The sequence below is a fragment of the Salvelinus alpinus genome, chromosome 4, assembly GCF_045679555.1.
Source record: "Salvelinus alpinus chromosome 4, SLU_Salpinus.1, whole genome shotgun sequence".
NCBI lineage: Eukaryota > Metazoa > Chordata > Actinopteri > Salmoniformes > Salmonidae > Salvelinus > Salvelinus alpinus.
In genome coordinates, this window is record NC_092089.1 from 39,487,170 (window position 1) to 39,510,504 (window position 23,335).

General features: G+C 43.0%; 1 protein-coding gene across 2 annotated transcripts in view; it reads left to right on the forward strand.

The window, feature by feature from the left end:
• The window catches only part of LOC139573497 (cyclin-dependent kinase 14), a 230,937-nt gene that overhangs the window by 74,221 nt on the left and 133,381 nt on the right, over positions 1–23,335 (forward strand). For both annotated transcript variants that reach the window (XM_071397003.1, XM_071397005.1), the window contains 2 exons: positions 1,880–1,942; positions 14,304–14,427. In XM_071397003.1, the coding sequence (XP_071253104.1) occupies positions 1,880–1,942; positions 14,304–14,427 (187 nt within the window). The remainder of the gene's footprint in view (positions 1–1,879; positions 1,943–14,303; positions 14,428–23,335) is intronic.

Sequence of the window (23,335 nt, forward strand, 5' to 3'; positions counted from 1 at the left end):
CAATCTCCTCCAACCTCTAGGAGTAGTAAAGTCTCTGCTCAGCATTACTCCAATAGACTATATACTATATCTAAATAACTCAACCTCTGATGTTGACATGCAAAACAAGACCCAGCCATCTCTCAGGATAACCTTCTAAATAGTCCCGCTCCATGCTTGTTTTCATACGTACTGTGTGCTATATGGCCTGGTGCATCAGATTAAGAGCCAGCTCTGATACCGTACTGTATGTACGCTAGTCTAGTGTGTGGCCCCCTGTTGGTCAGAAACAGCATGGTTCAGCAGGGTCAGTGGGAACATCTGCTCCTGGTTAGACATTCTGACCAGATCCTCTGAGAGATGACAGAACCAGGCCCTGGGCAGTGTGTAGCTGGTTGTAGGGATTCTAATGAGGATGCTCTCTGGCCTTAAAGTGTACATTTTGATTACCTGGAGAACAGAGGTCAGGCTGGATAGAGGGGTTGCGGAGGTCTTTCAGTGCTGTTTCTCTGCTCCATGTGCAAATATAAGAGCTAACCAATTCCAAGTATATATATTCATCAAGTAGATGCTGTCTGTAAGTGGACATGGTTGACAAGGATCTGTCTCCATAGCCTTTATTATGACAGAACACCCTTCTCTTACTGTGAATGTTGAACAGACAGAGTGTATAGCGTATATTTGACAGAAATGGGTAATGCAACACTGTGGATCTGTGTGTTGTCGTTGGTGTGGAGACAGTTTTTTATTTGCAGCGCAGCCAGTTTCATGCTGTTCTATTCTGCTGTGTTCAGACCTGTAATTCCAGACTCTTTCATATACAGAAGGCTCCACACCAAGCCAAATCAATTCATTTTCCTCATTTAGCAGGTAATGACAATTGACAGGGAGCGAGCGGGACCGAGAGAGAGAGAGAGGTGGAGAGAGGGAGAGAGAAGAAATGGAGAGAAAGTGGGGTTGAGAAAGATATGGAGAGAGGGAAAGACAGATAGGGAGGGAGGGAGAGAGGGAGAGAGAGAGAGCAGGTTTTGAGTAAGGTGGACAGGCATGGCTGAAGCTTGTTTGAGCGTCTGGTTGAATTATTCATGAAAGGAAACACATTTATATCTGACGGTGTGAGGAGCAGCGGGGGTACGCAAATATCACCCAGCCCCACGTGGTGTGTGTGTGTCCGTGTGTGTGTGTGTGTGTGTGTGCCCCGGGTCTGCTGGCAGAATAAATCAGTGAAGTGCAGATCACGGTAATTCGTCTTTTCTCCAGACAGACAGACGACTCTGCTTACATACAGCACCTAAAGACATACAGACAGTGTCACTCCCTATCTCATCCCTCCACACAATCACATTAAGGGCTTTGTACCAAAGGTTCCCTCTGTGGATCATTCTGTTGATATAGACCGGATATTATTCATCCGCAGACGGGAGAGACAGACTGGGGAAGAAAATAAATGTTGCAAGTGACGTCTGCTGCAATTCAATGATTGAGTTTGTGTCTCCAGCCTGGCGCCTTACTGATATTTTATCATGGACGGATGACAGTAGGTCAGAGTTGCTTTGAATAGCAAGGGGAAAGCTATGAAAGCCAATAACTTTTTTCCATTAGCTGATTTTTCCATCCTCAAACCAAGCTCACATTCCAACCAAGGTACATTCAAGACGAGCAACACAATAAACAAAAAGCCAATATCCTCACTGCCAAGAACCTCTCTCTGCTGCTTTTACACTTCAAATGAATACCATCAAATACGGAACAGCATCAATACATTTATACAAACGTATTTTTACTTTCTTTTTCATATTGACTTATTTTTGGTTAATTGCAATGCATCTGTTTTTATGATTTTTATGTGTCTTTATTTAGACATATTGTAATCCAACGGTCCTCTCTTTCTCCCTGACAGCACACAGACCTGTGCCAGTACATGGACAGGCACCCAGGAGGACTGCATCCAGACAATGTGAAGGTAAGACTGCTGCTCATTATCAAGACTATATTACTACAGTAAACCACACTGTCCTGAGCATCACTAATATGTCATAGAATCCTACAGGTTTTACAGTGACACTGCTGAGGAGTGATGCCCACACACACGGTTAGATAGGAGCAGTGTCCTGTAGGATTTCTTAAATTACTTCAATGAACTACAACGTTGAGGAGTAACACACATTGTTAGAGTAGCAATGTTCTCCTGTGGCTCTGTGTAGAGGTGTGTTGAGGACGAGGAGAAGGTAGGGAGAGTGATGGAGTGAATGGGGCCATGGAGGATGGGAGGGATGGTGAGAAAGGGGGGTGTTGTGTGGAGGAGTCCTATGAGAAAGGGGGGTGTTGTGTAGAGGAGTCCTATGAGAAAGGGGGGTGTTGTGTAGAGGAGTCCTATGAGAAAGGGGGGTGTTGTGTAGAGGAGTCCTATGAGAAAGGGGGGTGTTGTGTGGAGGAGTCCTATGAGAAAGGGGGGTGTTGTGTAGAGGAGTCCTATGAGAAAGGGGGGGGGAGTTCAGACATCGTGGGTTATGTAACACTTCATACCTAATATTGTCACTAAGGATTTCCATAAGTAATGTATTTATCCTGTTGACGACCGACCGCCTGCCTCATTGAAATGCATGTATTAATAATAGAGGATTATTCCCAGAGAGGGGTGTCAGGGGAAAAAACCTGCTTCCACCTCTTCATCTGTAAACATATGATGTGTCCCAAATGGCACCCTATTCCCCATATAGTGCACTACTTTTGATCAGAGCCCTATTGGCCCTAGTAAAAAAATTGTGCACTATAAAGGGAATAGGTTGTAATTTGGGATGCAAAAGAGTTCCAGTTGTACGACAGGCCAGAACATGTGTTCTCACTATGTCACCATGTAGCCTTTGTGAAATAATTTTCTCTTTGAAGTCTCTGTCCAAACTGGACTAGAAGGTAGAGTTAGAGACAGACATAACGAATAGACAGAGACAGAGACAGACATATGCATGTTACCCAAAGAGCCAGCAGCTAGCGTTAGCCACAATGCTCTCCATGGTGGGAGGACAGATGGAGCGGGAGAGAGGGAGGGAGAGAGGAACCAGAACCAGAACCAGTCTTTCCCTAGTGGGAGGACAGACAGAGTATTGGAGGAGCTCTAATGACCTGGCAGCTGAAAGGAAAACAACCTGACTGTGTGGAGGCAGAGGCTATGTCCCAAATGGCCCCCTATGCACTATGTGGTGCACTACTCTTGACCAGGGTCCCTAAGGGTGCCATTTGAGGCACAACCAGAGACACAGACCCAGAGCAATCATTAGAATCAGCAATCAAAATCAAGATGGAGGCAGCATGGCATATTGAACTGTTTGCCAATGTGCCACTCTTCAGTGCTCTTGTGTGTCAGGAGCCGGAGACACTCCAGTATGTTAACTGTAACATGGAGGGTATAATAGCTATATTTGTAACCAGTGAGGAGCAGAGTAGATAGACATTAGATTAACAGAGAAAGTGGCTTGTCCTCCTGTGTGCGTGCATGAGTGCGTGCATGAGTGCGTGCGTGGATGTGTTTAACTATTATTGTGGGGACCAGAAGTCCCCACAAGAATAGTAAACAAACAAAACATTTTGTTAGTCCCCACAAGGTCAAATGCTATTTCTAGGGGGTTTAGGGTTAGAATTACATTAAGGGACAGGGTTAGGAGCTAGGGTTAGTGCAGATAGCCCGGTTAGCCAATGTGCGGGAGCACTGGTTGGTCGGCCCAAGTAAGGTTGTATATGTACATGAATGTATAGTTAAAGTGACTATGCATATATGATAAACAGAGAGTAGCAGCAGCGTAAAAAGAGGGTTTGGGGGGGGGGCACACAATGCAAATAGTCTGGGTAGCCATTTGATTACCTGTGCAGGAGTCTTATGGCTTGGGGGTAAAAACTGTTGAGAAGCCTTTTTGTCCTAGACTTGGCACTCCGGTACCGACCGTGTGTGTGTGTGTGTGTGTGTGTGTGTGTGTGTGTGTGTGTGTGTGTGTGTGTGTGTGTGTGTGTGTGTGTGTGTGTGTGTGTGTGTGTGTGTGTGTGTGTGTGTGTGTGTGTGTGTGTGTGTGTGTGTGTGTGTGTGTGAATCAGATGACAGATCGGGTTTCAAATTGTTTTTGTTCTTTGGTTGAGGTTATTTCAGAAACAGCCTCTGACTGAAGATACATTGCTTCTAAGTGTGTGTGTGTGTGTGTGTGTGTGTGTGTGTGTGTGTGTGTGTGTGTGTGTGTGTGTGTGTGTGTGTGTGTGTGTGTGTGTGTGTGTGTGTGTGTGTGTGTGTGTGTGTGTGTGTTTGTCCCCCTGTTGAATTATCAGAGACATTAAAGCTATTAGAGTGTCTGCTGTCTGATACGGCTGGATAACATTAGCATTAACCTAGCAGAAAACACTTAGACCTTCACTAGCTAATGCAATTATCAGTCAGCCTGGCCAGCAGAGAGAAGGGTGCGTGTTTGTGTTGTCTGGAGTGTGTCTTGTTACAGAACTCCTTCTGAGAGCATAGTACAGAACATGTACCTTTACCCATACACTTAATTGATTATAGTGTTCTCCTTTAGTATTCTACCTATTATTTAATAGAACTGTCTGTTCTGTATGACATCACCCAAAGCTGCAACAACCTCCCAGTCAGTGAAGCTCTTGATGTGATTATATCCAGTCAGCTGAATGGGGTTCTCTTAATGAGAGCCAAATAGATTGATGTGATTATATCCAGTCAGCTGAATGGGGTTCTCTTAATGAGAGCCAAATAGATTGATGTGAAACTGACACCCCTGACAGTAGGGCTGGGCAATATGGCCAAAATATCATATCAACGGTATGACGGTATTTGATGGTATTTCATGTTTTTTAATAATAAAATCTATTAACTTGCTTTATGAGTAGTGTGACCCTAGAGTGGCAACACATAAATTATAAGTGATTTCAATGGGTCTTTCTCCATTCTGATTGTTTTATACTGTTCAATTCAACTTCAACCAAAAATGATTTGAGATAATTTCCACACTGCCACGTACGGTTGCACGATATGGGAAAACAACCTAGGCCTTATTTTTAACCAAATGTTGCAATTTGCAATTTGAGTTGCGATTTAGAGCAAAACACATGGGTGAACTGTTGGAATCATGGAAATAGAACGATTATTCTAATTCTATAGTTAAAGTATAATACTGGGCACTTTGAATACAGTGTTGTTGGACTTGACAATGAATGAAAATGCCAAAGAGAAGTTATTGTGACCGGGTAGGAACCAGAGTGTTGATAAGTGTTTCCTAGGGAACCCTATAATCTTTGGCTACATGTCATGTTTTCTCTAAGCTACATTATGTAGCTAACATATTCACACTTCTAGTATTCCTCTTTGATTTAGAACAGTGGTTCCCAAACTTTTTATAATCCCGTACCCCTTCAAACGTTCCTCCAGCTGCGTACCCCCTCTAGCACCAGGGTCAGCGCACTCTCAAATGTTGTTTTTTGCCATCATTGTAAGCCTGCCACACACACACACTATACAATACATTTATTTAACATAAGAATGAGTGTGAGTGTTTGTCACAACACGGCTCGTGGGTAGTGACAAAGAGCTCTTATAGGACCAGGGCACAAATAATAATATAATAATAAACAATACTTTTGCTCTTTATTTAGCCATCTTACATTTAAAACCTTATTTGTTCATCAAACATTGTGAGTAACTCACCACAGGTTAATGAAAAGGGTGTGCTTGAAAGGATGCACATAACTCTGCAATGTTGGGTTGTATTGGAGTGAGTCAGTCTTAAATCATTTCCCACACACAGTCTGTGACTGTATTTAGTTTTCATGCTAGTGAGGGCCGATAATACACTCTCACATAGGTACGTGGTTGCAAAGTGCATCAGTGTCTTAACAGCGCAGTTTGCCAAGGCAAGTAACTCTGAGCACAGCCCTATCCAGAAATCTGGCAGTGGCTTCTGATTAAATAACATTTTCACAGAACCGCAATTTCGATGAGGCTCTTGTTCAGATTTTGGTAAGTGGACTGGAGGCAGGGCATGAAAGGGATAATGAATCCAGTTGTTTGTGTCATCCATTTCGGGAAAGTACCTGCGTAATCGCGCACCCAGCTCACTCAAGTGCTTCGCTATATCATATTTGACATTGTCCATAAGCTAGTATCCAAAACGTCTTTCAAGCTGTCAGGCATTCCCTTGGCAGCAAGATCCTCTCCGTGGATGCTGCAGTGTACCCAAGGGGCGTCGGGAGCAACTGCTTGCACGTGCATTACCACTCTACTATGTCTCCCTGTCATGGCTTTTGCGCCATCAGTATAGATACCAACACATCTTGACCACTATAGTCCATTTGATCTCACAAAGGTGACCAGTACTTTAAAAATATCCTCTCCTGTTGTCCTGGTTTCCAGTGGTTTGCAGAAGAGGATGTCTTCCTTAATTGACCCGCCATAAACGTAACGGACACATACCAGAAGCTCTGCCAGGCCCGCCACGTCTGTTGACTCATCCAGCTGTAGCGCATATAATTCACTGGCTTGTATGCGAAACAGTAATTGTTTCAAAACATCTCTTGCCATGTTACTGATGCGTCGTGAAACAGTGTTGTTTGATGAAGGCATTGTCTGTATAGGTTTTCCTCCAGTATTGTCCCAGCCATTTATCCGGCAGGTAGCCTAGTGGTTAGAGTATTGGGCCAGTAACCGAAAGGTTGGTAGATCGAATCCCGGAGCTGACAAGGTAATCATCTGTTGTTCAGCCCCTGAACAAGGCAGTTAACCCACTGTTCCTAGGTGGTCATTGTAAATAAGAATTTGTTCTTACCTGACTTGCCTAGTTAAATAAAATAAAATATCTGTGGCAGCAGGAAGAATTAAGTCCTCCACAATAGTATGGGGCTTGCCTGTCCTAGCTCACCATATAAGACTCTCTTCTAGCCCTTTCCTATTAATGGAATCTGTTGCATTTATACATGTCTTACTACTCGAAAGTCGTCTTAATTCTCGCTCAAAAAACTCCTGTGGCTTAATTTTCAAATTGTCATGTTTAGTTTCTGTCTGCGCAAGAGTGAAGGTTTCGCGCAAGAGAGTAACATTTAATGTGATTGGATGTTAATTATTTGACTAGGCTACCTGTATTTGACATTGTGTTGTTATTTCGCTGAACACTATATGGTTTATTTCGATTTTTGGCAGTGAAACGAGGCTACTCAGCCGAGAAGAAAAACGCACCCAAATGTGTAGCCCCGTTGGAAAATCTAAATGTACAGTTTGAAAATGTCGATTTTTTTTTTTTAAATAAAAATGTGAATCACAGTTTTATTTGCCGTACCCCCGTTTAGGAATACCTGATTTAGAAGATACTGTTGCACAAACAACATTCTGATTTGGTTCTACACCATATACTGGTATTATCAGGCTGTATAGCTAATTATGTTTGGTAAATACGGTATACCACCCAGCCTTACCTGGCAGGCATTGGTTGACAGTCAAAATCCTATTTAATCAGCATGTAGTACAAGAGGAGCTACCCTCATTGCATTATTCCTCAATGTCAAGTGTAGTATCAATGTCAGGTGGAATATTGATAAATGAGGTTAGTATAATGTAATGGTAACGTCACAAAGGCGCATGTCTAAAAATGTTCAACAAACTCAACAAAGCACTACTCCTGAGTTCCCTACTCCCTCCCCTCCTCCTCTTTCCCCTCTACTCATCTCCTCTTCTCCTCTCCTCCCCCCTCTCTATGCCCTAATCATGTGTGCAGATAATGCAGTAATGACATGCCACATTAAGACAGACAGTACTACCCAGATGCTTTCTGGGATAAACTACTACGGGGAACAGGGCGGTAGGGGAACAGTAGCTGGCAGATGGGAGCGTCAGTGTCTTCTCAGCTCATTTAACATACTATCCTACCTCTCCTTCACTCACTGCGGGGCTAAACTCACTCCCCCTGTATATAGTAAAGTGCTGCTTTCAGAGGTTCTCTCAATGACTCCCAAGGTTTCCATTCAATTAAAATACTTCATTAATTATCCCCTCAGGTGCAATGAAGATTTAGAGGTTTGTGTTTCGAGGGGTTGGCTTTGTCTATGATGTTGAGTTCAGCATGACTGTGTGTGACTCTCATTCACTATTGATAGGGTTTGAATAAGTAATGTGAACACAACATACATCCGTTGGAATAACACATATTTTGGGGATTTGTCTTTGCCCCAAAACAGTCAGTATGCATTGGAATTAACCAATGATAAAACAGGCTTACAAAAGAGACAAAATAAAATAAAAGAATTAGCAATTGGCAACATGATAATATATTCACAAATGTTTCCCCTTTGTTCTGTGTTTTTGTGTGCACATATTCCATATTCCATATGAATAACAAATGTGTATAACCCATTATATGCTGTTAGTATGATGCATGGTCTCATCCTGTAGTAAATGAATGGGAATATCAGACAATAGAGCCAGCCTGAAGTCTGGCAGATTACAGAGAATATCTGGACTCAGATGATGAAATCCACTGTTTTACTGGCCACACTTATACTCTAAACTTTATTGCTAATATCTTTTCATTCAATCAAACAGCGTTAACTTTTCCATTTGAACACTGGTGTAAAAGTTAAAGAAGAGGTATATAAAACAGACATAACATTCAACAGAAAAATGAAAAGGCTATGATAACAGTTACAAGTTGAGGTGCTGTGTACGGTGTGTAGCCCACACCAGTGGTGTAAAGTACTTAAGTAAAAGTACTTTCAAGTACTACTTAAGTCGTTTTTTTGGTGTATCTGTACTTTACTTTACTATTTATATATTTTTTTGACAACTTTTACTTTTACTCCACTACATCCCTAAATAAAATAATGTACTTTTTACTCCATACATTTTCCCTGACACCCAAAAGTACTAGTTACATTGTGAATGCTTAGCAGGACAGGAAAATTGTCAAATTTGCACATTTATCAAGAGAACATCACTGGTCATCCCTACTGCCTATGTCTGGGTGTTGGAGTATGCCCCTGGCTATCCGTAAATTTAAAAAAAACTGAAAATTGTGCCGTCTGGTTTGCTAAATATAAGGAATATGAAATTATTTATACTTGTACTTTTGCTTTTGATACTTAGGTATATTTAAAACCATATACTTTTACTCAAGTAATATTTTACTAGGTGACTTTCACTTTTATTTGAGTCATTTTCTATTAAGGTATCTTTACTTTTACTCAAGTATGACAATTAGGTACTTTTTCCACCACTGGCACACACACACACACACACACACACACACACACACACACACACACACACACACACACACACACACACACACACACACACACACACACACACACACACACACACACACACACACACACACACACACACACACACACACACACACACACACACACACAGGCCAGGGTTGGCAGACAATTCAGGGAGTAAACTTAACCCCTTACACTTGTGGAAATTGGGCCCAAATGTAAATGTTTCCAACAGAATAACTATAAAAAAGCATATGCATGACCATGGTAGCAATTGAAAGAAAACATTTTGGAGAATATGAAGAAATGTGAGGTCACGTCAGTTCACCTGACACAAGACTGAATCCAAACATTACACTGTTGATTTTATGTGCATTTTACGTTTACTGTAATTCTTCACAGCAATTGTCAATAACGAAATCTGAAAATACTCTGGATACATGCAGTAACATAATATGCATAATCATTGACATTTTGGAGTAGGTGCAAGATAAGAAAAAATGATTACAAGGGTTTGAGTGAGAGGTCGAACTGGTGTCTCCAAGTGGCCACACACCTCTCCAAACTGTGCACGGAAAGAGCCAATTATAAGGTGCTTATTTGATCTCTCTTACTTTGCCATTGAGGAACTGAAGCAACCACATGTGTAGTTTTTTGTTTGGAACACAGCCTTGCATCCCCACCATCACACAATTACTGTTGTTGTTTACACAATCCAGAAACATTCCGTTATAAATCACAATCTGGGTCAGGTGGGTATCATTTTATTGATAGACATCAAAGACATCAAAACTATGACATAGCACACATGGAATCATGTAGTAACCAAAAAAGTGTTAAACAAATCTAGATATATTTTATATTTGAGATTCTTCAAAGTAGCCTCCCTTTGCCTTGATGACAGCTTTGCACACTCTTGGCATTCTCTCAACCAGCTTCATGAGGTAGTCACCTGGAATCCATTTCAATTAACTGGGGTTCCTTCTTAAAAGTTAATTTGTGGAATTTCTTTCCTTAATGCATTTGAGCCAATCAGTTGTGTTGTGACCAAGTCCATATTATGGCAAGAACAGCTCAAATAAGCAAAGAAAAACGACAGTCAATCATTACTTTAAGACATGAAGGTCAGTCAATCCGGAAAATGTCAAGATCTTTGAAAGTTTCCTCAAGTGCAATTGCAAAAACCATCAAGTGCTATGATGAAACTGGCTCTCATGAGGACCGCCACAGGAAAGGAAGACCCAGAGTTACCTCTGCTGCAGCGGATAAGTTCATTAGAGTTACTATGCTCAGAAATTGCAGCCCAAATAAATGCTTCACAGAGTTCAAATAACAGACACATCGCAACATCAACTGTTCAGAGGAGACTGCATGAATCAGGATGAATTCATGGTCAAATTACTGCAAAGAAACCACAACTAAAGGACACCAATAATATGAAGAGACTTGCTTGGGCCAAGAAGCACGAGCAATGAACATTAGACCGGTGGAAATCTGTCCTTTGGTCTGATGAGTCCAAATTGGAGATTTTTGGTTCCAACCGCCGTGTCTTTGTGAGATGCAGAGTAGGTGAACAGATTATCTCCGCATGTGTGGTTCCCACTGTGAAGCATGGAGGAGGAGGTGTGATGGTGTGGAGGTGCTTTGCTGGTGACACTGTCTGTGATTTATTTAAAATTCAAGGCACTCTTAACCAGCATGGCTACCACAGCATTCTGCAGCGATACAACATCCCATCTAGTTTGCGCTTAGTGAGACCATCATTTGTTTTTCAACTGGACAATGACCCAATACACCTCCAGGCTGTGTAAGGGCTATTTGACCTTGAATGAGAGTGATGGGGTGCTGCATCAGATGACCTGGCCTCCACAATCATCCGACCTCAACCCAATTGAGATGGTTTGGGATGAGTTGGACCGCAGAGTGAAGGAAAAGCAGCCAACAGGTGCTCAGCATATATGGGAACTCCTTCAAACATTCCAGGTGAAGCTGGGTGAGAGAATGCCAAAAATGTGCAAAGCTGTCATCAAGGCAAAAGGTGGCTACTTTTAAGAATCTAAAATATATTTTAATTTGTTGAACAATTTGTTGGTTACTATATGATTCTACATGTGTTATTCCATAGTTTTATTGTCTTTACTATTATTCTACGATGTAGAACATAGTAAAAATTAAGAAAAACCCTTGTGCCTAAACTTTTGACTGGTACTATACTGTATGTTGATACTGTACATGACATGAGTTTTCAAATATGGAAATGTGAAGAGCACATTTGGACTCACGGGTGTGTGGTTTGCTTGTATGACGTCAAAGCGATATTTATTTTAATCATCAATGTCTCATCTTTCAGAACACATCCACTCCTCTTGATTTACAGCATTTCCCTCACTCAGACAACAACAATTATGTAAAAGTAGCCCAATTAGCACGAGGGATGGGGGCATCTTCTTGTCACGCGCAGTGCTCAAGTCAAAGCCCATACAGTCAAAGCCCATACAGCGCTGTAAAGCGGAGAGCCTGAGCTCTGACGTCATGTATAGCATGTTACTGTACAGACACTGCATTCCAATTTAAGCACTTATCAATGACCAAATCTGTCATTTTCAACCCACGTACAGGATAACACTTACACGCACGAACAGGCACGCACACGCACGCACACGCACACACACACACACACACACATTCACATACTCACACTGCAATTAGTACACAGCACAACTAATGATTCATTATGTTCCTGACACCCCGGCCCACTATACCCTCATAAGAAGAGGGTTGTCGCTTTCTATCTGTTCATGATTAGTGTGTAAAATCCCTCTCCTAATTCCTCTCACAATTTCATAATTATGTATCATCCGTCCGTTGTGCGGTGGAAGTCCCTAGAGGGGAGTGGAGGTGGGGTGACACTATTGATATTCTAGGGAGCGGGCGGCTGGCTGCTATTGACTTTCCAGCAAGGCAGCTTAAACTCTCTACCCCCTCACCTCCCCTCCGTCCTCTGTTTCATCCTACTCTCAACCTGACTTTCTTTCTTTTCATTCCTCTGCCCTTCTAGACCACTCCCTCTCTCTGTCTGGTTCTCTCTGTCTCTGTCTCACCACCTCTCTTTATCTGTCTCTGTATTTCTCTTGCCACTTTCTCATTCTCTCTCTCTCTCTATGTATCTTTCCCTTCTTTACACTCTCTTTCTCACTCTGTCTAACTTCTTATCTCTCTCTCTCTCTCTCTCTCTCTCTCTCTCTCTCTCTCTCTCTCTCTCTCTCTCTCTCTCTCTCTCTCTCTCTCTCTCTCTCTCTCTCTCTCTCTCTCTCTCTCTCTCTCAATAACTCTAGTGATGCATTTAGCATTTTAAGCCAGATGGGGAGACCAGTCATCTAGCAGATGTCATGTCTGTCACGTGGCCAAATGTCCTGCTAGTATAGTGACCGTGTTGGGCTAGTGAGTGTGACTACAGTCTAGGGCTACACATGGAATAGAGATACGTTATGAATTTGAAAAGCATGCAAAAGCACTCTACTCAGCCCAGCCCTCAGCTAAACTCCAATCAAACATCATTTGAAGTTCATGTGAAATTGCGGACATTTAATCAAAAACTGTTTGTCAGTAAGCTGTTATTGTTGCCAAGCCTATCTTTGCCCTTGTACTTTACTTTCTACCATATAATATGCTAATTTGACAGAATTCTCAGTTTTCCTGTCGTCGACAATAAGAGTTATTTTTAAGCAGCGTTTTGATGTTTCTTTTGCAGAGAGAGGGAAGTGAATAAATGAGTAACCTTTTGATTGCCTAGCCCACTTAATGAGGCAGGGCCTTTTGACGAGTGTGTTTTGATATACATGAGTAAACACACATTTCTCATGCTAATTTCCAGCGTTGTGTGTTGTTTCGTGTATCGCCCGCCTGCCGAGTTGAGGAATGCTAAACTGTTGACCTGGTGACTCCAGATGCCAGACAGGACTGATCCCTGATTGGACTCCACGGTTTTCGCTCTGCCTAATTGGCCGAGACCCTGCTAGTGCTGCTGGGAAGAGAGAAATTGCAATGAAAGACTGGAATGTTGGAATGGAGGATCAGCAATTGCACAGATTCAGAATTCATTATTGGTTGATTGATGCAAAGTGAACAAAAACCACAGGATCTGAAAGAGCCATAGACATTGATGTTGTTTTCAGGTGCTGTGTCAGAGAAAAAATAGTAAATATGAGGACATTTATTCACAGTTTATTTTGTGTTGATTCTTATTTTCTCACCTATTTCCCATTGTTAGCATTTGAATGTAACTGAAAACCACTTTGTGGGTGGTTGAAGTCAGAATATGATATTTTTATGACATATTCATAAATAGAACAGACGTTTTTTTTAAATGTATTTAATTTATATTGTTTATTTATTGATCTCCTCTCAAGCCTTTCGAATGACCAGTCACTATTTGTTATTGATGTGTGAGATCAGATGGTCATTGTGAGGGCATTTATTTGTTCACTGGTCAATAGTCCAAGCTGAGAAAAAGATGGGATGGGAGTTCTGGGTTGATTGGCTAGTATTGACGTTGGGGAGTGGAGTGAGGGTGTGTGCGAGTGTGTGCGTGCAAGCGTTATAGAGTTAATTGTGTGGTATAAATGAGTTGTGGGAGTTAATATACCAGGGCTGGTGTTGTGTTGAGGCTGAATGAAGACATTAACACCTCCTACTGATGGATAGCTGTTATGACTTGTCTATGGGCAGGAAAGCCTTTCTCTGTTACGTATGAGTCCAAACAATGCTATGAATCAGCCAGAGACATGGAGAAGACGAGAGATGGAGATACTAGATGGACAAATAGCAGGATGTAAAATGAAAACATCACAACAAAATATTGCTATTGAGACAACATAGTGGATGACTTGGAAATCCATTGGAGACACATGATATACATTGTTTGAATGATTAATGATTAGCCTACTCTAATTTAATTTCTCATGAATCTAATGAACTTATGATTCATGAATTGAATGATTGAATCATTCATAGATTTTATGCCTAATGATGAATGATTAACGGTGAATCTCCTCTCCGTCTATCAGTTGTTCCTGTACCAGTTGCTGAGAGGTCTGTCCTACATCCACCAGAGGTATATCCTGCACCGTGACCTCAAGCCTCAGAACCTGCTCATCTCTGACACTGGAGAACTCAAACTGGCCGACTTCGGTAGGTGGCTTTGCTTTGTCTGACTAGCACTCTTTTGTATTTCTGTGCTTCTCTCTGTCTCTTTCTGTTTCTGTCTCTGTCTCTCTTTCGCTTTCTCTCTCTCGCTCTCTCTCTTCTCGCTCTCTCTCTTCTCGCTCTCTTCTCTCTCTCACACTCTCTCTTTGTCTCTTCTCTTTCTTTCTTTCTCTCTCTCTGTTTTGCTTGCTCTCTCGCTCTCTCTGTCTCTCGTGTGTGTGTGTGTGTGTGTGTGTGTGTGTGTGTGTGTGTGTGTGTGTGTGTGTGTGTGTGTGTGTGTGTGTGTGTGTGTGTGTGTGTGTGTGTGTGTGTGTGTGTGTGTGTGTGTGTTAGACCTCTCCTGAAGCGGTAGCACCATATGGCCAGTCTCCTTTCATGGTGCCCAGCTCTGTAAATACTACCCACACGGTTTGACTGGTTTCCAGAGGGGATCGGCTCAGACTGGCACCACAGACCAGACAAAGACTGCCTCACAGGAAATCATCCCTCTATCTCTAAATCCCTCCATTCACCCCTCCATCCATCCCTCTAGCCACCCAGGCAGGGGAGACACCTTCATCAATAATGTAAATCCCCCCCCTCATTATAGAGTAGACATATTACTGGAAGGCAATTAGAAAATAATGGACAACATGCTAAATGAGAAAGAATGGAAATCCCATGGAAATACTGCTGTGGATTCACACACACATAGACACGGTCAGCCCTAGCCAAGGGGATCTCAGTGACATATATGTTCTGAAAGGAGAGGACGAGGGTATTGGGGAATAGGAAGGGGGATAGAAGGGAGAGGAGAGAAGGTAGTGGGAAATGGGGATAAGGGGGAGGAATGAGGCGCTTGGAGAGCATCAAGGAGAGGGGAGAGAGGGGAGGAAAAGGCTGACTTACTGTCAGCCTCAGTGGCATGGGTTCTGTGTCCCTGCTGGTTGATTTACTTCTGGACCTGATCCAGAATCATCCTCAGCTCTTTGTGTTTCTCTGTCCTAATGAGTAGCACAAACAAAGGCAAACAAGTGAGGGTTATGAAAAGCTTAGATGGTTAGACTGAAGGATAGAACAAACTGAAGTAGTGTGTTTGTGTGTGTGTTTTTACGATGGTGCCAAGGTGACGGTAATCACCTATCTCACATAAACACACACACACAGTGCGAATGAGAGAGACAGAATCTGGTCTATGACAGCTGCTGTTGTCATAATGGCGATGGAGTCTTGGAGCATATGGCTATATTTTTGCCTCTCAACACACACACACACACACACACACACACACACACACACACACACACACACACACACACACACACACACACACACACACACACACACACACACACTGTACTTCCATACACACACCCTCACTGGGGGTTACTAGGACACTAATTCTCACAAGGGTCACAGACACACACACACCTGAACGGCTTGAACTGTCGCAAGTGTGTGTTACGGTTCAGTGTGTGTATTGGTTTATAGCATGCAATAGACATTTGCGTTTTCATGCTTGACTATCATCGAAGAAGAGAGTCGTAACTAAGACATTGTTTCTTTGTGTGAGACTGAATTGCAAATGTGTGTGTGTGTGTGTTCATCTGTATGTGTGTGCTCCCGTACATAAGTGTGTGTGTGTGTCTACAATCTCTCAAAGGGGTGTCTCTCGTGTGGCGTGGATCATTCCCAGTCATTCAGATGTGGATATCTCAGTGTGTGTACTATGAGAGTCCTCCCTTCTCTCTCCTCAGAGCGGTGTCTCTCTCCTCTCTAATCCTGCTCCAGTCAATGGGCCCGCGGCCAACTCCATCTCTGCTAATTGTATCCATTGTATGGCAGCAGAAAGGGAAAGTCGAGCTCTCCTGTCTCTCTCTCTGATTGTCTTTGTTCTCTGCCCTGCTGTGTGTAGGAGCCTCACAAAGACCATTTCCTCCACGATCACACTTTATTATGTCTGGCTGTATGGAGGCCTCACCTTCAAACAGACGCAGGCTACTGTGGGAGGTATTATAAGACTATCAACATGTTCTGTGCTGAGCTTGTAGTGAAGCAGAACAAACAAATATCCCCTAGGTACCCTGAAAACAATGCTGCAAATTACAATCATCTTGCAAATACCTATCCAAATACATATACAGCCATTGGTTTAACAATCAACCAATAGATACAGTACATTGCAGTGATGATGTTACTTGTTCTATACTGTATCCAGAAAAATGTTAGCTTTGAAGACACTGTATAATCTCCCTCCCTCGTCTGGTAGTGTGTGTGTGTGTGTGTGTGTGTGTGTGTGTGTGTGTGTGTGTGTGTGTGTGTGTGTGTGTGTGTGTGTGTGTGTGTGTGTGTGTGTGTGTGTGTGTGTGTGTGTGTGTGTGTGTGTGTGTGTGTGTGTGTGTGTGTGCGCTGGAGGGCACTGTTTTGTTTCTTTCCTAGGGATTCGATTCGAGTCTTTCGGAGCGTTGGGATTGGTGTGTGTGCGCGAGTGTGTGTTGTAGTGATATAGTTTGAAGACAGCTGGTGAGGATAATGATCTGTGGAGAGTGCAGCAATGTGACAATGGAGATGCATGAATCTGGTTGGAATGTCAAAGGAATCCGCATGGAGCACCAGGACTTTCCTGTGTGCTGTTAGCTACACCCAGACACACAGTCCCTACAGGGAGTGGAGTGTGTGTGTGTGTGTGTGTGTGTGTGTGTGTGTGTGTGTGTGTGTGTGTGTGTGTGTGTGTGTGTGTGTGTGTGTGTGTGTGTGTGTGTGTGTGTGTGTGTGTGTGTGTGTGTGTGTGTGTGTGTGTGTGTCTGTCTGTCTGTACAGTCATGGCCAAAAGTTTTGAGAATGACACAAATATGAATTTTCACAAAGTCTGCTGCCTCAGTTTGTATGATGGCAATTTGCATATACCCCAGAATGTTATGAAGAGTGATCAGATGAATTGCCATTAATTGCAAAGTCCCTCTTTGCCATGCAAATGAACTGAATCCCCCAAAAACATTTCCACTGCATTTCAGCCCTGCCACAACAGGACCAGCTGACATCATGTCAGTGATTCTCTCGTTAACACAGGTGTGAGTGTTGACGAGGACAAGGCTGGAGATCACTCTGTCATGCTGATTGAGTTCGAATAACAGACTGGAATCTTCAAAAGGAGGGTGGTGCATTGGAATCATTGTTCTATCTCCTTCAACCATGGTTACCTGCAAGGAAACACATGCCGTCAACATTGGTTTGGACAAAAAGGACACAAGGATATTGCTGCCAGTAAGATTGCACCTGAATCAACCATTTATCGGATCATCAAGAACTTCAAGGAGAGCGGTTCAATTGTTGTGAAGAAGGCTTCAGGGCGCCCCAGAAAGTCCAGCAAGTGCCAGGACCGTCTCCTAAAGTTGATTCAGCTGCGGGATCGGGTCACCATCAGTACAGAGCATCTGCACGCACAGTGAGGCGAACACTTTTGGAGGATGGCCTGGTGTCAAGAAGGGCAGCAAAGAAGCCACTTCTCTCCAGGAAAAACATCAGGGACAGACTGATATTCTGCAAAAAGTACAGGGATTGGACTGCTAAGGACTGGGGTAAATTCATTTTCTCTGATGAATCCCCTTTCCGATTGTTTGGGGCATCTGGAAAAAAGCTTGTCCGGAGAAGACAAGGTGAGCGCTACCATCAGTCCTGTGTCATGCCAACAGTAAAGCATCCTGAGACCATTCATGTGTGGGGTTGCTTCTCAGTCAAGGGAGTGGGCTCACTCACAATTTTGCCTAAGAACACAGCCATGAATAAAGAATGCTACCAACACATCCTCCGAGAGCAACTTCTCCCAACCATCCAGGAACAGTTTGGTGACGAACAACGCCTTTTCCAGCATGATGGAGCACCTTTCTATAAGGCAAAAGTGATAACTAAGTGGCTCGAAGAACAAAACATCGATATTTTGGGTCCATGGCCAGGAAACTCCCCAGACCTTAATCCCATTGAGAACTTGTGGTCAATCCTCAAGAGGCGGGTGGACAAACAAAAACCTACAAATTCTTACAAACTCCAAGCATTGATTATGCAAGAATGGGCTGCCATCAGTCAGGATGTGGCCCAGAAGTTAATTGACAGCATGCCAGGGCGGATTGCAGAGGTCTTGAAAAAGAAGGGTCAACTCTAAAAATGTTGACTCTGCATCAACTTCATGTAATTGTCAATAAAAGTCTTTGACACTTATGAAATGCTTGTAATTATACTTCAGTATTCCATAATAACATCTGACAAAAATATCTAAAGACACTGAAGCAGCAAACTTTGCGAAAATATACATTTGTGTCATTCTCAAAACATTTGGCCACGACTGTACAGTTGAAGTCAGAAGTTTACATACACAGTCAAATCAATTGAAACTCAGTTATTCACAATTCCTGACATTTAATCCTAGTAAAAAGTCTCTGTTTTAGGTCAGTTTGGATCACCACTTTATTTTAAGAATGTGAAATGTCAGAATAATAGTAGAGAGAATTATTTATTTCAGCTTTTTTTTCTTCAATCACATTCCCAGTGGGTCATAAGTTTACATACACTCAATTAGTATTTGGTAGCACTTTCTTTAAATTGTTTAACTTGGGTCAAACATTTCGGGTAGCCTTCCACAAGCTTCCCACAATAAGTTGGGTGAATTTTCGCCCATTCCTCCTGACAGAGCTGGTGTAACTGAGTCAGGTTTGTAGGTCTCCTTGCTCGTACACGCTTTTCAGTTCTGCCCACACATTTTCTATAGGATTGAGGTCAGGGCTTTGTGATGGCCACTCCAATACCTTGACTTTGTTGTCCTTAAGCCATTTTGTCACAACTTTGGAAGTATGCTTGGGGTCATTGTCCATTTGAAAGATTGCGACCAAGCTTTAACTTCCTGACTGATGTCTTGAGATGTTGCTTCAATATATCCACATAATTTTCCTACCACATGATGCCATCTATTTTGTGATGTGCACTAATCCCTCCTGCAGCAAAGCACCCCCACAACATGATGCTGCCACCCCTGTGCTTCATGGTTGGGATGGTGATTTTTGGCTTGCAAGCCTCCCCCTTTTTCCTCCAAACATAACGATGGTCATTATGGCCAAACAGTTCTATTTTTGTTTCATCAGACCAGAGGACATGTCTCCAAAAAGTACGATCCTTGTCACCATGTGCAGTTGAAAACCTTAGTCTGTCTTTTTTTATGGCGGTTTTGGAGCAGTGGCTTCTTCCTTGCTGAGTGGCCTTTCAGGTTATGTCGAAATAGGACTCGTTTTACTGTGGATATAGATACTTTTGTACCTGTTTCCTCCAGCATCTTCTCAGGGTCCTTTGCTGTTGTTCTGGGATTGATTTGCACTTTTCGCACCAAAGTACGTTCATCTCTAAGATGCAGAACGTGTCTCCTTCCTGAGCGGTATGACGGCTGCGTGGTCCCATGGTGTTTATACTTGCGTACTAATGTTTGTACAGATGAACGTGGTACGTTCAGGTGTTTGGAAACTGCTCCCAAGGATGAACCAGACTTGTGGAGGTCTACAATTTTTTTATGAGGTCTTGGCTGATTTCTTTAGATTTTCCCATGATGTCAGGCAAAGAGGCACTGAGTTTGAAGGTAGGCCTTGAAATACATCCACAGGTACACCTCCAATTGACTCAAATTATGTCAAATAGCCTATCAGAAGCTTCTAAAGCCATGCCATCATTTTCTGTAATTTTCCAAGCTGTTTAAAGGCACAGTCAACTTGGTGTATGTAAACTTCTGACCCACTGGAATTGTGATACAGTGAATTATAAGTGAAATAATCTGTCTGTAAACAATTGTTGTCCAATTGTTGTCTACAAAGTAGATGTCCTAACCAACTTGCCAAAACTATGCTTTGTTAACAAGAAATGTGTTGAGTGGTTGAAAAACGAGTTTAATGACTCCAACCTAAGTGTATGTAAACTTCCGACTTCAACTGTATGCAGGGAATGACCTGACGGGATTGTGTGCTGTTTTCTGCCTATCTCATTAGGGATCACTTAGTGTGGTGAAATGGGCTGTGATAGACAGACGGAGATGCAGGCTGTGATAGACAGACGAAGATGCAGGCTGTGATAGACAGAAGGAGAGACATGCTGTGATAGACAGACGGAGATGCAGGCTGTGATAGACAGACGGAGAGACATGCTGTGATGGACAGACAGAGAGACATGTTGTGATAGACATACAGAGAGACATGCTGTGAAAGACATACAGAGAGACATGCTGTGATAGACATACAGAGAGACATGCTGTGATGGACAGACAGAGAGACATGCTGTGATAGACAGAGAGAGCGACAGGATGTGATAGACATACAGAGAGACATGCTGTGAAAGACAGACTGAGAGACAGACTGTGATAGACATACAGAGAGGCATGCTGTGATGGACAGACAGAGAGACAGGCTGTGATGGACAGACAGAGAGACATGTTGTGATAGACATACAGAGAGACATGCTGTGAAAGACATACAGAGAGACATGCTGTGATAGACATACAGAGAGACATGCTGTGATGGACAGACAGAGAGACATGCTGTGATAGACAGAGAGAGCGACAGGATGTGATAGACATACAGAGAGACATGCTGTGAAAGACAGACTGAGAGACAGACTGTGATAGACATACAGAGAGGCATGCTGTGATGGACAGACAGAGAGACAGGCTGTGATGGACAGACAGAGAGACATGCTGTGAAAGACAGAGATAGAGACATGCTGTGATAGACAGACAGAGAGACAGGCTGTGATACACATACAGAGAGACATGCTGTGATGGACAGACAGAGAGACATGCTGTGATAGACAGACAGAGAGACAGGCTGTGATAGACAGACAGAGAGACAGGCTGTGATAAACAGACAGAGAGGCATGCTGTGATAGACATACAGAGAGACATGCTGTGATAGACATACAGAGAGACATGCTGTGAAAGACATACAGAGAGATATGCTGTGATAGACAGACAGAGAGACATGCTGTGAAAGACAGAGAGGGAGACATGCTGTGAAAGACAGACAGAGAGACAGGCTGTGATAGACATACAGAGAGACATGTTGTGAAAGACAGACAGAGAGACAGGATGTGATGGACATACAGAGAGGCATGCTGTGATGGACAGACAGAGAGACATGCTGTGAAAGACATACATAGAGGCATGCTGTGATGGACAGACAGAGAGACATGCTGTGATAGACAGACAGAGAGACAGGCTGTGATAGACATACAGAGAGACATGCTGTGATGGACAGACAGAGAGACATGCTGTGATAGACAGACAGATAGACAGACAGAGAGACATGCTGTGAAAGACATACAGAGAGACACACTGTGATAGACATACAGAGAGACATGCTGTGATGGACAGACAGAGAGACATGCTGTGAAAGACATACAGAGAGACATGCTGTGATGGACAGACAGAGAGACATGATGTGAAAGACAGAGAGAGAGACATGATGTGATAGACATACAGAGAGACATGCTGTGATAGACAGACAGGGAGGCATGCTGTGAAAGACAGAGAGAGCGACAGGATGTGATAGACTGACAGAGAGGCAGGTGATCCACCACATACCTTTAGGTATTACTACTGTATATGAGAGGAGAAGTGGGGAAAATCACAGGAAGTTGGAAAGCCCATATCTGGATGGATTAATTCATCAGGGGATTTTCTTAGCAGAGGAAATAAAACATTTTTCTGATCCTAAATACTAGTTTTGCTTGTTTGAGTGTTTATGTGTGCGTACATGTGTGTGTGTGTGTGTGTGTGTGTGTGTGTGTGTGTGTGTGTGTGTGTGTGTGTGTGTGTGTGTGTGCGTGTGCGTGTGCGTGTGCGTGTGTGTGTGTGTTTGATAAGCAAAGGGGAATCTAAAGGTTAATGTCCTGATCCCAGATCATGAAGAAGCAATAGCAGTATGCATGCCGTGCCATGTTGACACACACACACCAGCACGCACACACGTCACACATTTCCCAGATTCTATCAGACCAGACATAAATGATCTGCCAAGCGCACACAATCCGTTATTGCCACCAGAAACCTGTGCAAGTATGCTAAATTACTTCCAAAGCATTATAGCATATTTTAAAGCCATTTTATACCTAGTTTTGTTATATATACAGTGGGGAGAACAAGTATTTGATACACTGCCGATTTTGCAGGTTTTCCTACTTACAAAGCATGTAGAGGTCTGTAATTTTTATCATAGGTACACTTCAACTGTGAGAGGCGGAATCTAAAACAAAATTCCAGAAAATCACATTGTATGATTTTTAAGTAATTAATTTGCATTTTATTGCATGACATAAGTATTTGATACATCAGAAAAGCAGAACTTAAATATTTGGTACAGAAACCTTTGTTTGCAATTACAGAGATCATACGTTTCCTGTAGTTCTTGACCAGGTTTGCACACACTGCAGCAGGGATTTTGGCCCACTCCTCCATACAGACCTTCTCCAGATCCTTCAGGTTTCGGGGCTGTCGCTGGGCAATACAGACTTTCAGCTCCCTCCAAAGATTTTCTATTGGGTTCAGGTCTGGAGACTGGCTAGGCCACTCCAGGACCTTGAGATGCTTCTTACGGAGCCACTCCTTAGTTGCCCTGGCTGTGTGTTTCGGGTCGTTGTCATGCTGGAAGATCCAGCCACGACCCATCTTCAATGCTCTTACTGAGGGAAGGAGGTTGTTGGCCAAGATCTCGCGATACATGGCCCCATCCATCCTCCCCTCAATACGGTGCAGTCATCCTGTCCCCTTTGCAGAAAAGCATCACCAAAGAATGATGTTTCCACCTCCATGCTTCACGGTTGGGATGGTGTTCTTGGGGTTGTACTCATCCTTCTTCTTCCTCCAAACACGGCGAGTGGAGTTTAGACCAAA